This window comes from Aotus nancymaae, unplaced genomic scaffold (assembly GCF_030222135.1).
Source record: "Aotus nancymaae isolate 86718 unplaced genomic scaffold, 86718_ANA_hifiasm-v0.15.2.pri h1tg000053l, whole genome shotgun sequence".
NCBI classification, from domain to species: domain Eukaryota; kingdom Metazoa; phylum Chordata; class Mammalia; order Primates; family Aotidae; genus Aotus; species Aotus nancymaae.
The window spans coordinates 31,464,269-31,481,595 of record NW_026988467.1 but is presented as its reverse complement, the minus strand read 5'-3'; the positions used below and the strand labels follow the sequence as shown (position 1 = coordinate 31,481,595).

The following is a 17,327-nucleotide window of genomic DNA, read 5'->3' as shown; positions in this document are numbered from 1 at the left end:
ACTTTTTCTATAAAAGTCTAGATAGTAAATATTTTAGACTTTGCAGGCTTTATGGTTCTAACTGTAGACTCTATCTCCTCCGTTATTGTAGTGCAGAAGCCGCCATAGATAATACATTAAAGAGTGAGCGTGGCTGTGTTCCAGTAAATTTTTTTTTTTGAGATGGAGTCTCACTCTGTCGCCCAGGCTGGAGTGCAGTGGTGCGATCTTGGCTCACTGAAACCTCTGCCTCAGCCTTCCCAGTAGCTGGGATTATAGACGCCCACCACAATGCCCAGTTAATTTTTGTATTTTTAGCAGAGACGAGGTTTCACCATCTTGGCCAAGCTGGTCTTGAACTCCTGACCTCATGATCTACCTGCCTCAGCCTCCCAAAGTGCTGGGATAACAGGTGTGAGCCACCGCACCTGGCCTCCAATAAAATTTTTATTTACAAAAACAGATGGTGGGCTGGACATGGTACACAGGCCATAGTTTGCCAACCACCACTCTATGATATTCCCATCATCCAGAATTAACCATTGTTAGATTTGGTTTATTTGCTCAGTTTCTTCCCCTACCTTTTTCTTCTTTTTTAAAAAATTAATCACTACTACCAGTTAGTCTCCCTTTTACATCCCTGGAAGCAACTACTATTATGAGTTTAGTGTGTTCTTTTATACCATCTTGTAATCTTTCATAGGTATAGATCCATGGAAAATATTTAATATTGTTTTAAAAAAAAATCTATCCATGTTGATACTGAGTAGGTTTGGTACATTCCTGTTGATTATAGTAATGTTTTACCTATAGGTACCACTTTTTATTTATCCGTTGTCCTATTGATGAACATTAGATTGTTTCCAGGTTTTCGCTATTAAAAATCTCTGTGGCTGGTCACAGTGGCTCACATCTGTAATCTCAGCACTTTGGGAGGCCAAGATGGGCAGATCTCTTGAGCTTAGGCATTTGAGACTAGCCTGGACAACATAGCAAAACCCCATGTCTACTGAAAATACAAAAAATTAGCTATGTGTGGTGGCAAGTGCCTCTAGTCCCAGCTATTTGGGAAGCTAAGATGGGAGAATCACCTGAATCTGGGAGTTCAGGGCTGTAGTGAGCCTTGATTGCACCACTGCACTTTGGCCTGGGTGACAGAGTGAGACCCTGTCTCAAAAAAGAAAAAGAAAAAAAAAGTCTTTGGGGCTCTGTGTGGTGGCTCACACCTGTAATTCCAGTGCTTTGGGAGGCCAAGGATCACTTGAGCCCTGGAGTTTGAGACCAGCCTCGGCAACATGATAAAACCTCATCTCTATTAAAAAATACCAAAAAATTAGTTGGGTATAGTGGCACACGCCTGTAGTCCCAGCTACTTGAGAGGCTGAGGTGGGAGGGTTGCTTGAGTCTAGGAGGTAGGTCAATGCTGCAGTGAGCTGAGATCACACCACTGCACTCCAGCCTGGGTGACAGGGTGAGACCTTGTCTCAAAATAAATGAGTAAATAAAAATGACTGCTACAGTGAATATCCTTGTATATGTCTCCTTCTGTGTGTGTAGATGTGTAGAAATGGGAGAGTAGAATTGTTGGGTCAAAGAGCATTTTCATTTGTAGGGCTGTTCCAATTTTTATTCCTACCAAAACAGTTATGATTGTACCCATATATTACAGCCTTACCATCATTTAATGTTATCATATTTAAAATTTTTTGGCCAATCTGTTTGGTGGTATCTTATTGTTGTCTTATTTTGTGTGCCACCAATTACCAGTAGATTTGCTTATATTTCTGTTTTTGGTCATTTGAATTTTCTTTTCCTTGAATTTCCTGTTTTTAATTTTTCCTCATTTTTGTGTTGAATTACCTTTTTCTTATTGATTTTTAGGTGTCCTCTGCATATTCTGGATTTTCCCCCTTTTCTACTCATCATTTTCATCAACACAAAAATATGCAGTCCTATATCTTATCTGAGAATAATCCTTTTTTAACACCGTGGCCCTCCAGCAACTATCCCTTTTCTCTGCTCTTTATGGAAAAACTCCTCTAAAGGTAGTCTGTTCTTGCCGCCTCTGCCTCCTTATCTGTTATCTCTCCTTAGGTCATTGTAGTCAGGCTTCTGTCTGCATCACTGCATTGAAACTGGTCTTGTCCATGTTGCTATCGGTCTTTATTTTGCCAAATCCGGTAGTCAATTTACTGTATTTAACACAGTCACTCTTTCCTCCTTTCTTGAAATACCTTCTTCACGCAGATTCCATGACATCATACTTGGTCCTTTTCTCAGTCTGCATTATTTCTAGTGAACTCATACCGTCCTGTGGTTTTATCGATTGATTGATTGAGACAGGGTCTCGAGTGCAGTGGTGTGATCTCAGCTCACTGCAACCTCTACCCTCCAGGATTGAGAGATCCTCCCACCTCAGCCTCCTGATAGTTGGGACTACAGTGGCATGCCACCATGCTTGGCTGTTTGTACATTATTAGTAGAGATGAGATCTTGCTATGTTGCCCACGCTGGTCTCAGACTTCTGGTCTCAAGCCGTCCTCCCACCTCAGGTTCCCAAAGTGCTAGGATTACAGGGTGTGAACCATTTTGCTTGGCTCAGTCCTGTGGTTTTAAATACCCTCTAGATAGTGGTTGATTCCTTCTAGATTTATTTAGATTTATTTCTCTTACCCTGACCTTTGAGCTCCAGATTCATCAATCCAGCTGCCGACTTGACATTTACACTTAGATGATTAACAGCCATCTCAAATAATATGTCGAAAACAGAATCCTTTTATCCCCCTGAGACTTCTCTCCAGTGATCCCTACTTCTTACCACCCCGATTACCACCTTCTTAGTCTGAGCATCATCATTCTTTTGGATTATTGCAGTGACCTACCTGTCATCCTGCTTCCATTTTCGTCCTTTGCAGTTTTTTCTCTACACTGTTGCCAGAATGATCTTTTAAAAACCCAAATCAGATCATGTCATTCCTCTGCTCAAAAACCTTCAACGAAATTCTGAAAAGAATAAAGAAGGTGAAGAGCTAGTTTCCACATATTGAAATTATAGGAAAACTATAGATATTATAAAGCCACATAGTTAAAACAGTTGGTACTGGTGCATGAATAGACAGACAACCCAGTAGACAAGAAATTCAGAAATAGGCGCCCCCCCTCAAAAAAAAAAAAAAATATATATATATATATATATATTTTTTAGGTGGCATCTCTGTTGCCCAGGCTGGAGTGCAATGGCATGATCTTGGCTCACTGAAACCTCTGCCTCTCGGATTAAAGCAGTTCTCTGCCTCAGCTTCCCGAGTAGCTGGGATTATAGGTGCGCACCACCATGCCTGGCTAATTTTTGTATTTTTAGTAGAGATGGGGTTTCACCATCTTGGCCAGGCTGGTCTTGAACTCCTGACCTCGTGATCCACCCTCCTTGGCCTTCCAAAGTTGGGATTACAGGTGTGAGCCACTGCGCCCGGCCCAAACATATATTTAATATATGGGAATTTTGTAATGATAAAGGTATCATTTCACATCAGTAGGAAAAATATGGATTATTTAATAAATAATGCTGTTACAAGTAACTAGATACATGGAAGAAAATATAGATTTGTACCTCACAGTTTAGACCAAAATAAAGTTCAGATGGAGAAAAGACTTAAGAAATTATAAGTATATACTCAGAAAAACATAGGAAAAAAATTTTAACAGTGTAGAAGTCTTTCTAAATATGTCATGAAACCCAGAAGCCATAAAAGAATCAATAGGGCAATTCAACCATATTTCAAAATCAAAAGACAAGTGACAAAATGAAAAGGTTACATACAATTCCTGTTACAAAAATCTAGTTGTTTTAATATGTAAAGAGCTTCTATGGGACAGGCGAGGTGGCTCACGCTTGTAATCTCAACATTTTGGGAGGCCGATGTGGGCAGATCACTTGAGGCCAGGAATTTAAGACCAGCCTGGCCAACATGGTGAAACCCTATCTCTACTAAAAATTTAAAAATTAGCCGGCTGTGGTGGCACATGCCTGTAATCCCAACTACTTAGGTGACTAAAGCACAAGTAATTGCTTGATCCCGAGAGGTGGAAGTTGCAGTGAACTGAGATCACGCCACTGCACTCCAGTCTGGGTAACAGAGCAAGACTCTGTCTCAAGAAACAAACCAAAAATCCCCAAGAAGCTTCTATGAATCAATTTAAATACCAGTAGGAAAATGGGCAAAAGTAACATATGCAAAAACATTCAACTTCAAAATTATAGAAATTCTGGTTAGAACTACAGTTTAACCAGATTGGCAAAGAAAAATGATGGAAAACACTGCTAAGGTATTCTTACTGCCAATAGTTAGAATAGTGTAAATTGATAAAACTGCTACAGAGGGCAAACCTGTTAAAATTTTAAATACCATTTACCCGGGAACTCCAGTTTTAGGAATTTATTTTTCAGATACATTTTATACATTTATGAAATGAAGCATGTACAAGGATTTTAATCATAGCAACATTGCTTGTAGTAGCAGAAGCTTGAAAACAACCTAATTATTTCACCAGTGGTCAGGCCATGGTGTATTTCACTCTGAATTATTGTGAATTAGAAAAAAATAGCTCTACATGGGCAGGGTCTGAAATGTACCCTTTTGAATTTCACACCTACTTGTATGGCCTGGCAAGTGGAATTGCTGCACAGGCATGCACAGTGGCCTTGTTGAGGCTATAGCTAAAACTGGGCAAGGTATATGTCTATAACAATGGAATGTTACACAGTTATTAAAAAGAATGTGGCAGCTTAGTATGTACAGAAAAGAGCAGTCTCAAATATCATAAGTGAAAAAACACAATTGTGTAACATGGTGCCATTTGTGTTACACATATACACACACTCTCTCTCTCTCTCTTTCTCTCTCTCTCTTACATATGTATAGAATATCCCCTGGAAGACAACTAATAAATGGGTAATAGTGATTGCCATATCTACATATGTATGTATATAGGGTTTGGTATATATACACATATATATGTACACACACACAGTTTACATATATATATATATATCTACATATGTATATAGGGTTCGGTGTGATCCTTGGTTTCAGGCAACCACTGGGGGTCTTGGAACATATCCCTGGCAGATAAGGGGGAACAACCGTATAAGAAACTGGGAACTGTCTTGTGTTCTAGGTTCAGTCTGGGTAGATGGCAGTCATTCATGTATATATTACTTTGCTTGCAGAAACCACAATTACTTTTGCACTCATCCGATACTTCATACATTTTGAATTTTGTACTGAGTTCATGTATTGCTTTTGTTTAAAGTAAATTTAAGTATAACCTCCAATGGCTTCCCATCACATTTAAAATACAATCCTAATTTAGTTTTTAACTGAGACCTTACAGATCCTGTACAATCTGCCTAACTCTCCAAATGTATCATTCTCCCCTTGCTTACTGTCTTTCAGCCTTGTTCTTATTGATGTTCCTAAAGCATGCCAAGCTTTCTCGCACTCAGGGTTTTCCCACCTATAGTCTCCCTGCCTGGACTCTTCTGACCTTAGGCCGTTGCATGGCTTACTCTTTTGAATAATTCAAAAGGTCTCTGCTCAGATGTTTACTTCAGAATTACCCTCCTCCATGCCATCACTCTCCATTCCCATACGCTGCTTTATTTTCTTCATTGCACTTATCACTACCTGGAATTATATATTACTTGTTTTACTTGTTTATGTTTTGTGTCTTCCTCTAGAATGTAAGGCTCTTAAGAGCAGAACTTTGTCTTGTTTTCTGCTGTATCCTCAAGGCTTAGAACAATGCTTGGCTTGTAGTAAACATTCAGTTAATAAATATTGAGTGACCACATGTTTTAAGTATATTCCTCCACTCTGTTGTTTGTCCTGTAACTTGGTTTGATAAATACCTTTGTTTACAGAAATTTTTTTAGATTAAAAAAATCTATTTTTAAAAGCTTTATTATGATAGGCAGAATAGTAGCCTCCCAAAGATGTCCATATCCTTGTTTGCAGAATCTGTGAATATGTTACATTACATGGCAAAGGGGAATTAGGGTAGCTAATGATTAGGTTACTAATCAGTTAACCTTAAAATAGGGAGATTATCCTGGATCATCTGTGCAGTTTTAAATTTTGAGGTAGTCAAATGTATCAATCTTTCCTACTTTGTTTTACTCTTTTGTGTTTTACTTAAGAATACTTTGTGATCTGGTTATTTGAAAGTTCTCTAGCGACTTTAGTTTTGGGTTCTTTTTTTTTTGCTTCAATCTTTAATTGATACGGAATATATTTTTGTGTATGGTCTGAGGTTGGATCTAATTTTTCTGAGTAGCCAATTGTCCTAATCAGCAAGATTAACAATTGTTTTCATTGATCATACTTATTTTTAAACTATATATATTTTATAGTTTATAGATATATTTTTAAATGTTTTTAAAAATCAATAAACTAATACTGATGGGAGAAGTAGGAATCTGTGTGTGTTTTTCAAGGTGACTTTTTTATTGCAACCACTCTTTCAGAGGAATTATATTTCTCTTGATATATATCAACTTTCAATTGATAGAAATTATAGTCAGTGATAAGGTACTAAAAAAAATCTTTCTTTGGTTTCTGAATTTGCTTTTAACTAGGAAAGTACACAGGCAGATGCTATGAAACTTCCATCTTCCCAATCTTCCCAGCCTTCCAGGCTTTTAAAGAACAAAGGCGTATTATGCAAGCCCGTCACACAGACCAAGGCCACTTCTTGCAAACCACATACACAGCACAAGGAATGTCAGACAGGTATGTATCCTTGTGAATTCCCATGTACAAAGTTTATTTTCTGGCTTGTTTTTGTTTTTTAAGAAAGAAAAAGAAGATAATTGACACGGTCTTAAATGTGAAAACATTCCTTTTCTTGGATCACATACTTTGAATACTTGCTTTTATAATTATTATTACTGATAACCAGGTGTTATAACAAGCTATTATAATTACTAACATACAGTTTTAGTTAGCATTACTGACTTAACCTGTTTTTTTTTAAACACTGCAAATTCAGTTATCAGTTGCTAACAGTACAACTAGTTTATCTGAGGTGTTGGTGACGATGAAAATTGAGCTTATACTTGAAAAAAGTTGTAAAGTATTGCCCCAGTCTATATTAACTACTTTTAATCCCACTATCCTTAGATTTTTAGTTACTTAAATAGTCTACGGTACCTAAAGCATTTTTTGATTCTTTTTTTTGAGATGGAGTTTCACTCTTGTTGCCCAGGCTGCAGTGCAATGGTGTGATCTTGGCTCTCTGTAACCTCTGCCTCCTAGATTCAAGTGATTCTCCTGTCTCAGCCTCACGAGCAGCTGGGATTACAGGCGCCTGCCACCACACCCAACTAATTTTTGTGTTTTTCGTAGAGATGGGGTTTCATCATGTTGGCTAGGCTGGTTTTGAACTCCTGACCTCAGGTGTTCAACGGCTGGCCTTGGTCTCCCAAAGTACTAGGATTACAGGTGTGAGCCACTGCGCTTGGCCTGCTTTTTGTTTTTAATAATAATTTTATATCATAGAGTATGTTATATTTAAAAGGTTAGTTTGTCAACAAGTAGTAAGTTTTGTTTTGGTAGAAATCAAGGAGAATCCCGTTTTCCTTCCTCAGGAAATTTATTTTATATTCCTATTAAAACAATATGTTCTTTGTACCTGAATTTACATTATATACACATTCACGCATGGAGAGTACTAAAAGATCTGTGGGCGTGTGCGCGCGCTTATGTTTTGAGTTGTAGATTGAATATTGAATTGTTGGCCAGGTGCGGTGGCTCACACCTGTAATCCCAGCACTTTAGGAGGCCAAGGTGGGAGGATCACCTGACATCAGAGGTTTGAGACCAACCTGACTAACATGGCGAAACCCCATCTCTACTGAAAATACAAAATTAGCCAGTCATGGTGACATGCGTCTTTAATCCCAGCTACTTGGGAGGCTGAGGCAGGAGAATCGGTTGAACCTGGGAGGCAGAGGTTTCGGTGAGCCAAGATTGCACCATTGCACTCCAGCCTGGGCAAAAAGAGTGAAACTTTGTCTCAAAAAAAAAAAAACAAGAATAAATTTTGAATTGTTTTCTAACAATTGAAACTACTTTTTCATTTGATGTTGCAGTGGAAACATTTATTCCACGTCAGTATAGATTTAAATATACATTGATATTTTTTTTTTTCCAATTTTAATTTTTTTGTATTTATTTTATCTTATTTTATTCAGGGGGTACATCTGTAGATATGTTACCTGGGTGTGAGATTCTTAACATAGATTTCAGTGTATATAATATAACCAATACCCTAAGATTGGAAATTTAGATATTTATATTATAAGCAATGTTGAGTTAAGCTGTGTTAATGGATCTTTGTCCACTTGTCTAATTACGTCCTTAGGATAAGTTCTAATCAGTTGAATTACTGATTCAAAGGCTGTCACTGATTCTTAAGGCTTTTGATACCTGTTGCCTAAATTGCCCTCCTGAAAAGTTACATCAATGTATGCTCCAACCAGCAGTGTTCAGGAGGATCCATTTCTCTACAACCTCACTGATGCTAAATACCAAAACTCAGAAAAGTTGAATATACAGTACAGTCAGTACAGTCAACACTAGTGTACTCTTCATCCAGATTAATGAAATGTTAATTTTTTGCAGTATTTATTTTCTTTTTTTTTTTCTGGATTGTTTGAAGGTAAAACATTAGTTTTTTGTCTCTTTTTCTTCCTTTTCTTTTCTTTTTTTTTTCCTTGAGACAGAGTTTCTCTATTGTCTCCCAGGCTGGAGTGCAATGACATGATCTCGGCTCATTGCAACCTCTGCCTCAAAGGTTCAAGCGATTCTCCTGCCTCAGCCTCTCAAGTAGCTGGGATATTACAGGCATGTACCACCACGCCTGGCTAATTTTGTATTTTTAGTAGAGATGGGGTTTCACTATGTTGTCCAGGCTAGTCTTGAACTCTTGATCTCAGGTGATCTGCCCGCCTCAGCCTCCCAAAGAGTTGGGATTACAGGCATCAGCCACTGTGCCTGGCCTTTTTTTTCATTTTCTTTAAAAAAAAATTTGGCACTAGTATCACTAACCAATAAAAAATTTTATTTATTTATTTATTTATTTTTGAGACAGTCTCGAGTGCAGTGGCGTGATCATGGCTACCTGCGGCCTCGACCTCCTGGGCCTCAGGCGATTCTCCTGCCTTAGCTACCCAAGTAGCTGGGACTACAGGTGTGTGCCACTGCACCTGGCCAATTTTTGTTTTTCCTTTGTAGAGATGGAGTTTCGCCATGTTGCCCAGGCTGGTCTCTAACTCCTGGGCTCAAGTGATCTACCCACCTTGGTGTACCAAAGTGCTGGGATTTTAGGTGTGGGCCACCCTGCTCAGCCAAAAGGTTTATTCTTAATTTGATGTGTACTGTGGTCTTCAGCCCTAATTTCAATAACCTGTTGGGTGCTTGGGACTACTTGTACATGTACCACATCCTATAGTTTTATTACATCCAGTGATCAAGCTTTGGGCAAAGGAGAAATTCAGTTTTCAGTGGCATCATTGGAAGTATTGTGGTTTCTGCTTAAACTTTTATCAATGCATTCTTCTGATAAATAAAAATAGTAACAAAATATGAATTTTAAATGTGTTAGGAGATAAAGAACATTGCTTATTTGTTCTTGAAAATAACTGATTCAAATATTTCATTCAGATTTACCTATGCCTAATGAAAAAAAAGATGCAGAACTTGATTCTCCACCTTCAAAGAAAAAAAGATTAGGTTTTTTGCAGACATATGATACAGACTATTTAAAAGTTGGTTTTATTATCTGTCCTGGATCAAAAGAAAGTTCACCAAGGCCACAGTGTGTCATTTGTGGAGAGATCTTACCCAGTGAAAACATGAAGCCAGCAAATCTTTCTCATCATTTGAAGACAAAACATTCAGAATTAGAAAACAAACCAGTAGATTTTTTTGAACAAAAATCTCTAGAAATGGAATGTCAAAATAGTTCTTTTAAAAAGTATTTACTAGTTGAAAAGTCACTTGTGAAAGCTTCTTATTTAATTGCTTTCCAAACTGCTGCAAGCAAGAAGCCATTCTCCATTGCCGAAGAATTAATTAAACCGTATTTAGTAGAAATGTGTTCAGAAGTTTTGGGTTCAAGTGCTGGAGACAAAATGAAAACAATTCCACTTTCTAATATTACAATTCAACACAGGATTGATGAACTATCTGCAGATATTGAAGACCAGCTGATTCAGAAGGTCAGAGAGTCGAAGTGGTTTGCCCTTCAGATAGATGAGTCATCAGAAATCTCAAATATCACACTTCTTTTGTGCTATATTCGTTTCATTGATTATGATTGTCATGATGTAAAAGAAGAATTATTATTTTGCATTGAAATGACTACTCAAATAACTGGTTGTGAAATATTTGAACTAATAAATAAATATATTGATAGTAAATCTCTGAATTGGAAACATTGTGTTGGTCTCTGCACCGATGGGGCTGCAAGCATGACTGGCAGGTATTCTGGTTTAAAAACAAAAATTCAAGAAGTTGCCATGAATACAGCGGCATTTACACATTGTTTTATTCACCGTGAACATTTAGCCGCAGAAAAGTTGTCTCCATGTTTACATAAAATTCTTTTGCAGTCAGCACAAATTTTAACTTTTATAAAGAGCAATGCATTGAATTCACGTATGTTAACAATTTTGTGTGAAGAGATGGGGTCTGAGCACGTGAGTTTACCGCTTCATGCTGAAGTACGTTGGATATCAAGAGGGAGAATGTTAAAAAGATTATTTGAATTACGACATGAGATTGAAATATTCTTAAGTCAAAAGCATTCAGATTTGGCCAAGTATTTTCATGATGAGGAATGGGTTGCAAAGCTGGCCTACTTATCAGATATATTTTCACTTATAAATGAGTTAAATTTAAGTCTCCAAGGAACTTTGACTACTTTCTTCAATTTGTGTAATAAAATTGATGTATTTAAGAGAAAGTTAAAAATGTGGTTGAACTGCACACAAGAGAATGATTATGACATGTTCCCTTCATTTTCTGAATTCTCAAATTCATCAGACTTAAATATGACAGAGATCACAAGGATTATTTTTGAGCACCTGGAAGGACTTTCTCAAGTGTTCAGTGACTGTTTTCCACCAGAACAAGACTTACGTTCAGGAAATTTGTGGATAATTAACCCTTTTATGAATCACCAAAATAATAATCTCACCGACTTCGAAGAAGAAAAGCTAACACAGCTATCTTCAGATTTAGGATTGCAATCAGTATTTAAATCAGTGTCTGTAACTCAGTTTTGGATAAATGCAAAGGCAAGATACCCAGAACTCCATGAAAAGGCAATGAAATTTTTATTACCCTTTTCAACTGTTTATTTATGTGATGCTGCCTTTTCAGCTTTGACTGAGTCAAAACAAAGAAATCTGTCGGTTTCTGGCCCTGCCCTAAGACTTGCAGTCACATCTTTGATTCCAAGGATAGAAAAATTAGTGAAAGAGAATGAGTAGCAACATGCACATTGCTTATCAGTGAAGTCAATAATTTTGTGTTAAGTTTTGTATAAGTATCCTAAAAGATAATTTCCTAATGTGGATTTGTGTTTTTGGTGATTAAATGTTTTAATAATTTTTCCTTTTTTTGTTGAGGAATTTAATAATTACGATTTTATAAATAATTATGTATAATTATAATCTAGGATAGAAAATGTGGTTATTTCATTAATAAATTTGGTTTAGTGACAAAGACTGCAGGTAATGAGAGGCCCAGTTTATAATGTAACAGCACAACCTGCATGTTGGAAACAGCTTGGCCTTGAGAAGCAAGTGGAACATTTCAGTCTTTCAGCCAACCAGCTACTTACCCCAGCAAGGCTGTGAGTAGATGGAAAAGATAGATCTTTTTTTTTTTTTTTTGAGACAGAGTTTCGCTCTTGTTGCCCAGGCTGGAGTGCAATGGTGAGATCTCAGCTCACTGCAACCTCTGCCTGGTACAAGCGATATCTGGTTCAAGCGATTCTCTTGCCTCAGCCTCCCAAGTAACTGGGGTTACAGGTGTGTGCCACCACACTCAGCTATTATATTTTTTTAGTAGAGACGGAGTTTCACCATGTTGGTGAGGTCGAACTCCTGACCTCAAGTGATCCACCTGCCTCGGTCTTCCAAAGTGCTGGGATTACAAGTGTGAGCCACTATGCCTGGCCAGAAAAAATAGATCTAAGCAGCTTGGGTAACAAGAAAAGGAAGCAGCAGGGAGGGTTGAGACCCTTGCTTGGGGCCTCTCTGGCCCACTATACCAGGGCTTAGCAAACTTTTTAAATATAAAGAGCGAGATAGTAAATATTTTCATCTTTGCAGTCCATACTGTCACAACTACTCAGTTCTGCAGATGCAGTGCAAAAGCAGCCATAGACAATATGCAGATGAGTGTAGCTGTGTTTAAATAAAACTTATTTGTGAACACTGAAATACGAATTTCATATAATTTTGATGTCACGCAAGCTTCTTTAAAAAATGTTTTTATCATAAAAAGTGTAAACAAACCTTATTAGCTTGGGGGAAGGGGAGATGCATAGGAAAAAATCAGATAGCTGGCCAAATTTGGCCCATGGTTTGCCCATCCCAGCTGTAGAGAGATTTCCAGGTAAGAGCAGATGGGCCAGGAGTGGCTTTGTAGGGCTTCGTTCAGTGAAAGCCTCTCTATCCATGGCTGCAAGTACCTGAATTTTCAAACACCTTTCACATTTCAATCTCAGCTGAGAGAAATTAGAGGGAAAAGATATCTCAGGCAAAGACAGAAAAGAAACTTATTTAACTACTGGTTATTGATTTATTGCTTATAACTTTATAAATTAATTTACAAATAACTTTCTGAGCTCTTAGTGTGTAGGCACTGTCCTAGGCCTGTTAATACAAACTCTGGAGAACCGAGTTATCCCCATATACAGAGGCAGATACTGAAGACCGTTGGGGTGGGGTGACAGCTCAGATCCCACAGCTAGCGTGGCACAGGCAGGTACGAAGCCCGGAGTCTTTTGATGGTAGCTGAGCTGTACCCAGACACCCACCCGTGTCTGCCCGCACTCCGTATTGGCTGAGAAACACTCCCTGAATCCAAAGGCGCCAGTTTAGTCAGTTACAAGCCAGTGGTCCTCGTGTATCCCCACCTGTGAGATGGGGGCCCCCTGCCCCAGTGCTGGAGACTCGCGACCCCCTGGAGGGCGGGGTACGGGAGCTCTGGCGCGAGTCTTCCGGCTGCCCTTGGGAGGAAGGAAATGAGCCGGCGGCAGGGGCGGGTTTTCGGCGGGACCAACCCTCGGACGGGCGAGCTCGGTGTCCCGCAGGGCGAGCGCGGCCATGGCGCTCCTGCTCTTAGTGCTGCGCTTGCTGCTGGGAGGCTTCTTCGCGCTCGTGGGGGCGGCCAAGCTCTCGGAGCAGATCTCGGCTCCAGTTTCGGAGCGGATGGTGAGCGGCGCGGGCGGGCGGCCGGGGATCGGGCCCGCGGCGGCGTGTGCTCCGCCCCGCCGCTCCCCGCCCTCGGCCCGGCAGGCCGTCTTTGGGCTTCCGAGGCTCAGCTGGAGGAGCTGGGGGAAAGCGCCTGGCTTTCGACTGAGACGCGGGTCCTACCTGGGGAGTTCCTCGAGTTCTCTGGACCTTCCCTAGACGGAAGGGGACAGAACCTCCCCTTCCTGCTGAGCATTGATGGCTCCAGGAAAAAGTCGAGCCTTAGGAGGTTCCCCGGGACCCTGGGGGAGGAAGATGCAGTGGAAAAACGACTGAGCTCCCTCCCTGCTCTCTTCCCCCTTTTCACCGTTTGCCTCAGTTCTTAGGAGGTTCGTGTGGCTGGGGTGTAGTAATCCTGGCTTTGCAGGGAAGGAAGCCCGCCCTGAAGGGCAAGTATATCTGCTAAAGGTTGTACATCTAGTCAGGAAGCGGGACGCAAACTAGACACTCCTAACTCGGAACCCAAGAGTCGTTTTCATGAAGACTGAGAGAGAGGCCCCGAGGTCGTGTTTCAGCCTTCTGTCTAGTTCCAGATTCATGGGAAAGCTTTCGTGTCCTGCTCACCAATCCCCCCAGTCCCTCAAAAGAGCCAGACTTGGAGACCTCTGCTGACCTCCCTCTCCAAGGCCTGGATACATCCTCAGAGACAGACGGCTTGGAGCTGCTGCTCTGCAGAGCTGAGGAAGGGAGGTAGAGTTGAGGAGTGGGAACAGAAAAAAGTAACTCCGAAAGTCAGGATGAAGTTGTCATTTGGCTCAGGGGAGGATCTGCCTTGACAAGAAGAGTCATTTTGAGCCTACCTAACCCTGCCCTTGTGTCTGCCTCGATGGTATCCAGGACCCAGCAAAGGAGATTCAAGGTGGAATCTGTTTAATGAGCCCTTCCACCTCTGCCCCACCTCCAAATATTCCCTGCATATCAACCTTAAGAGAAACCAGGCCAGGCACAAAGGAAAACAAGCCAAGCCCAGCTCCCTCCTCTTGGGATTTGGGGCTGGGTTGTAACCTCTTGACAGGTCTAGTGAGAAAATCAGTCTCTGTACCACTTGGAGCATGGAGCCTGTTTCTTGATTCCGAAGCTCAGCGCTACAGGGCAGCCCTCTCCTCTCCAGGCTGACCTCAGGCCTGGGCCTGACCTGGAGTAGTAGTAGTTCTTTTGTCAGGGGAGTTAAGGGCACAGGCATAGATATGCCGTGGAGCATCTGGGCAGCACATCCCTGATGAGCATGGCTGACAGGCCTTCCTTGCCACCCCTAGAAAGCCCTGTTCGTGCAGTTTGCTGAGGTGTTCCCGCTGAAGGTGTTTGGCTACCAGCCAGATCCCCTGAGCTACCAAACAGCTGTGGGCTTCCTGGAACTGCTGGCTGGGTTGCTGCTGGTCACAGGCCCACCGATGCTGCAAGAGATCAGTAACTTGTTCTTGATTCTGCTCATGATGGGTAAGGGGGCCAACTGGCCTGAGAAAATGGGGTCTTCTGGGGGAGGATGATGGAAAGACCTGGCTGTTCCCCCTTACTGTTGTCACCCTTTTTTTTCCTCTGGAATCAAGAGCATTTTTGCTCTACCACAGTTTCCATGGTCTTCAGACTAGCACAGGTACTTTTTAAACTTAATATGCTAAAACACTATCACATGTTAAGTGTACCTTCTACCTCCTCAATTCTAATGGCTGCATGGTATTCCCTTGCGAAGATGTATTGCAAGCTCAGCACCTCTGCCCCTTCCTCCACATGCCCACTCCTGGGATGAGGGGATGGGGCAGCAGTTGCCATTTGATGTATGTGTCTGGCAGATTGGTGTAGAGAGCAGGGAAGCTGGGAAACCTTGAACAGGAAGGCAGAGAATTTCCCTAGAGAGTCCTCCTCCTAGCAGCTCTGCCCACAGGAACTGCTGATGTACAAAGACAGCTGCTGCTTCAAAGGTCAGATATCTTCAGGCTCTTCTGTATGCTCCGGCATCTGTTAGCATTGCTGCCGCCGCTACCAGGCTTGCTTCCATCTCTGCAGCTCCTCTCATTTTCAGACCTTTCCCATACCTCCAACCAACAGTCCCTGCACTAATCCTTCCCTCCATCTTAATCCTGGTAGATGTAGGATTAAGAAAGGAGAAGGGGCTGGGCTCGGTGGCTCATGCCGGTAATCCCAGTAGTTTGGGAGGCCAAGGTGGGTGGATCCCCTGAGGTCAGGAGTTCGAGACCAGCCTGACCAACATGATGAAACCCTGTCTCTACTAAAAATACAAATATTAGCCTAGTGTGGTGTTGTGTGCCTGTAATTCCAGCTACTCAGGAGGCTGAGCTAGGAGAATTGCTTGAACTCAGGAGGTGGAGGTTTCAGTGAGTCGAGATAGCACCATTGTCCTCCAGCCTGGGTGACAGAGCAAGACTCCATCTCAAAAAAAAAAAAAAAAAAAAAGAATCAGGGAGAATTTGGCTGGGTCATTTCTGTTTCTTTCTTGTCTTCTGAGAGGAGCAACTGTTGACACTGCTACTGTTGTTCAAGAGGCTTAAATTTCCTGGTCCTGCGTTCTCCAGGAGGCCAGAGATGAGTCCAGCTAGTTTTGGGAATGTGCATTGGGAGTGGTAGGGGTGTTTAATAGGAGGGCTTGGGCTGAAGTGGGTCAGCCTAAACTGGAGAGCTCTGACCTCCTGGATCTCCTGGGTTCTTCCAGGAAGCCTTAGGGACCTCACTTTCCATTCCAGGGGCCATCTTCACCTTGGCAGCTCTAAAAGAGTCACTAAGCACCTGCATCCCAGCCATCGTCTGCCTGGTGTTCCTGCTGCTGCTGGATGTCGGCCAGCTCTTAGCCCAAACTAAGAAGGTGGTCAGACCCACTAGGAAGAAGACTCTAAGAACATTCAAGGAATCCTTGAAGTAGAGCATCTCTGCCTCTTTATACCATGCAGCTGTCACAGCAGGAACATGGTAGAACACAGAGTCTATCATCTTGTTACCAGTATAATATCCAGGGTCAGCCAGTGTTGAAAGAGACATCTTATCTACCTGGCCCTGCTTTCTCTTTTTAGCTTTACTACTCTTTTGTGAGGAATACATGTTATACATACTAACATTCCTCATGTCATATGAAAATACAAAATAAGCAAAAAAGAAATTTAAATCAACCAAAATTCTGATGCCCCTAATAACCACTTTTAATGCTTTGGTGTAACTATACCTCTGAACTTTTTTCTGTGCCTTTAAACAGATATATATATATATTTTTTAAATGAAAATGAAACCATATATCCTACTTTATTCCCTCCTTTTAAAACCTAATATACTATAAGACCATTTCATGTCTCTTTTGCCTCATTGTTAATGGCTGCATAGTACTTCATTGTAAGGATGTACTATACTGTATTTACTCAACCCCCCACCATGAGGAACATTTAGGTTATTCTCAGTTTTTTGCTATCATAAGCCTCACAGTAAATCGCCTTTGCATACTTATTTTCTTCCCCTAGAAATGAAGGTGCTGGTTAAAAAAAATGTAGGTTTTTTGAACCTACTTGCATATTTTTAAGGGTTTTAATACATATTTAAGATGTACAGGTTCTATATGGCAGAGCATAAGTACTTGCTTCTGCCTGTGCCCTTTGAGCCACATTAGAGATTCCCTCCCACTCCTTTTTTTCTCTGACACATTAGATTTGCAGAACTATCAGGCAGGCATTGAGTCATTTTATAGGACCTGAAATCAAGCTCTGGTGGTGACCTGTGGCACCCAGTCCAGTGCTCCTTGACACCTACGTGAAAGTGGGGGATAGGCAACTCCATGAAATGCGAATGGTACAGCAGGGCC

The 17,327-nt window shown here is 41.0% G+C and overlaps 2 protein-coding genes across 5 annotated transcripts in view; both read left to right on the top strand.

Annotated features, from left to right (window-relative positions):
• Positions 1-11,658, top strand: part of ZMYM6 (zinc finger MYM-type containing 6) — a 40,421-nt gene extending 28,763 nt beyond the window's left edge. For all 4 annotated transcript variants that reach the window (XM_021677129.2, XM_021677130.2, XM_021677132.2 and 1 more), the window contains 2 exons: positions 6,617-6,770; positions 9,705-11,658. In XM_021677129.2, coding sequence (XP_021532804.2) covers positions 6,617-6,770; positions 9,705-11,536 — 1,986 coding nt within the window. In that variant the 3' untranslated portion in view covers positions 11,537-11,658. The remainder of the gene's footprint in view (positions 1-6,616; positions 6,771-9,704) is intronic.
• Positions 11,659-13,318: 1,660 nt separating this feature from the next.
• On the top strand, positions 13,319-16,816 carry TMEM35B (transmembrane protein 35B). Its single transcript, XM_012440144.3, has 3 exons — positions 13,319-13,489; positions 14,785-14,965; positions 16,228-16,816. Exons 1-3 carry the CDS (start codon positions 13,382-13,384, stop codon positions 16,401-16,403), a joined length of 465 nt encoding a protein of 154 aa, XP_012295567.2. The 5' UTR covers positions 13,319-13,381; the 3' UTR covers positions 16,404-16,816.
• The last annotated feature ends 511 nt before the right edge of the window (positions 16,817-17,327 follow it).

What these genes read in the sequence shown, in the direction of transcription:
- TMEM35B (XM_012440144.3), top strand. Translation starts at nt 13,382, where the DNA reads ATGGCGCTCCTGCTCTTAGTGCTGCGCTTGCTGCTGGGAGGCTTCTTC. An exon ending in CTCCAGTTTCGGAGCGGATG is followed by an intron (nt 13,490 to 14,784) that starts GTGAGCGGCGCG and finishes TGCCACCCCTAG; the next exon opens with AAAGCCCTGTTCGTGCAGTT. An exon ending in CTTGATTCTGCTCATGATGG is followed by an intron (nt 14,966 to 16,227) that starts GTAAGGGGGCCA and finishes TTTCCATTCCAG; the next exon opens with GGGCCATCTTCACCTTGGCA.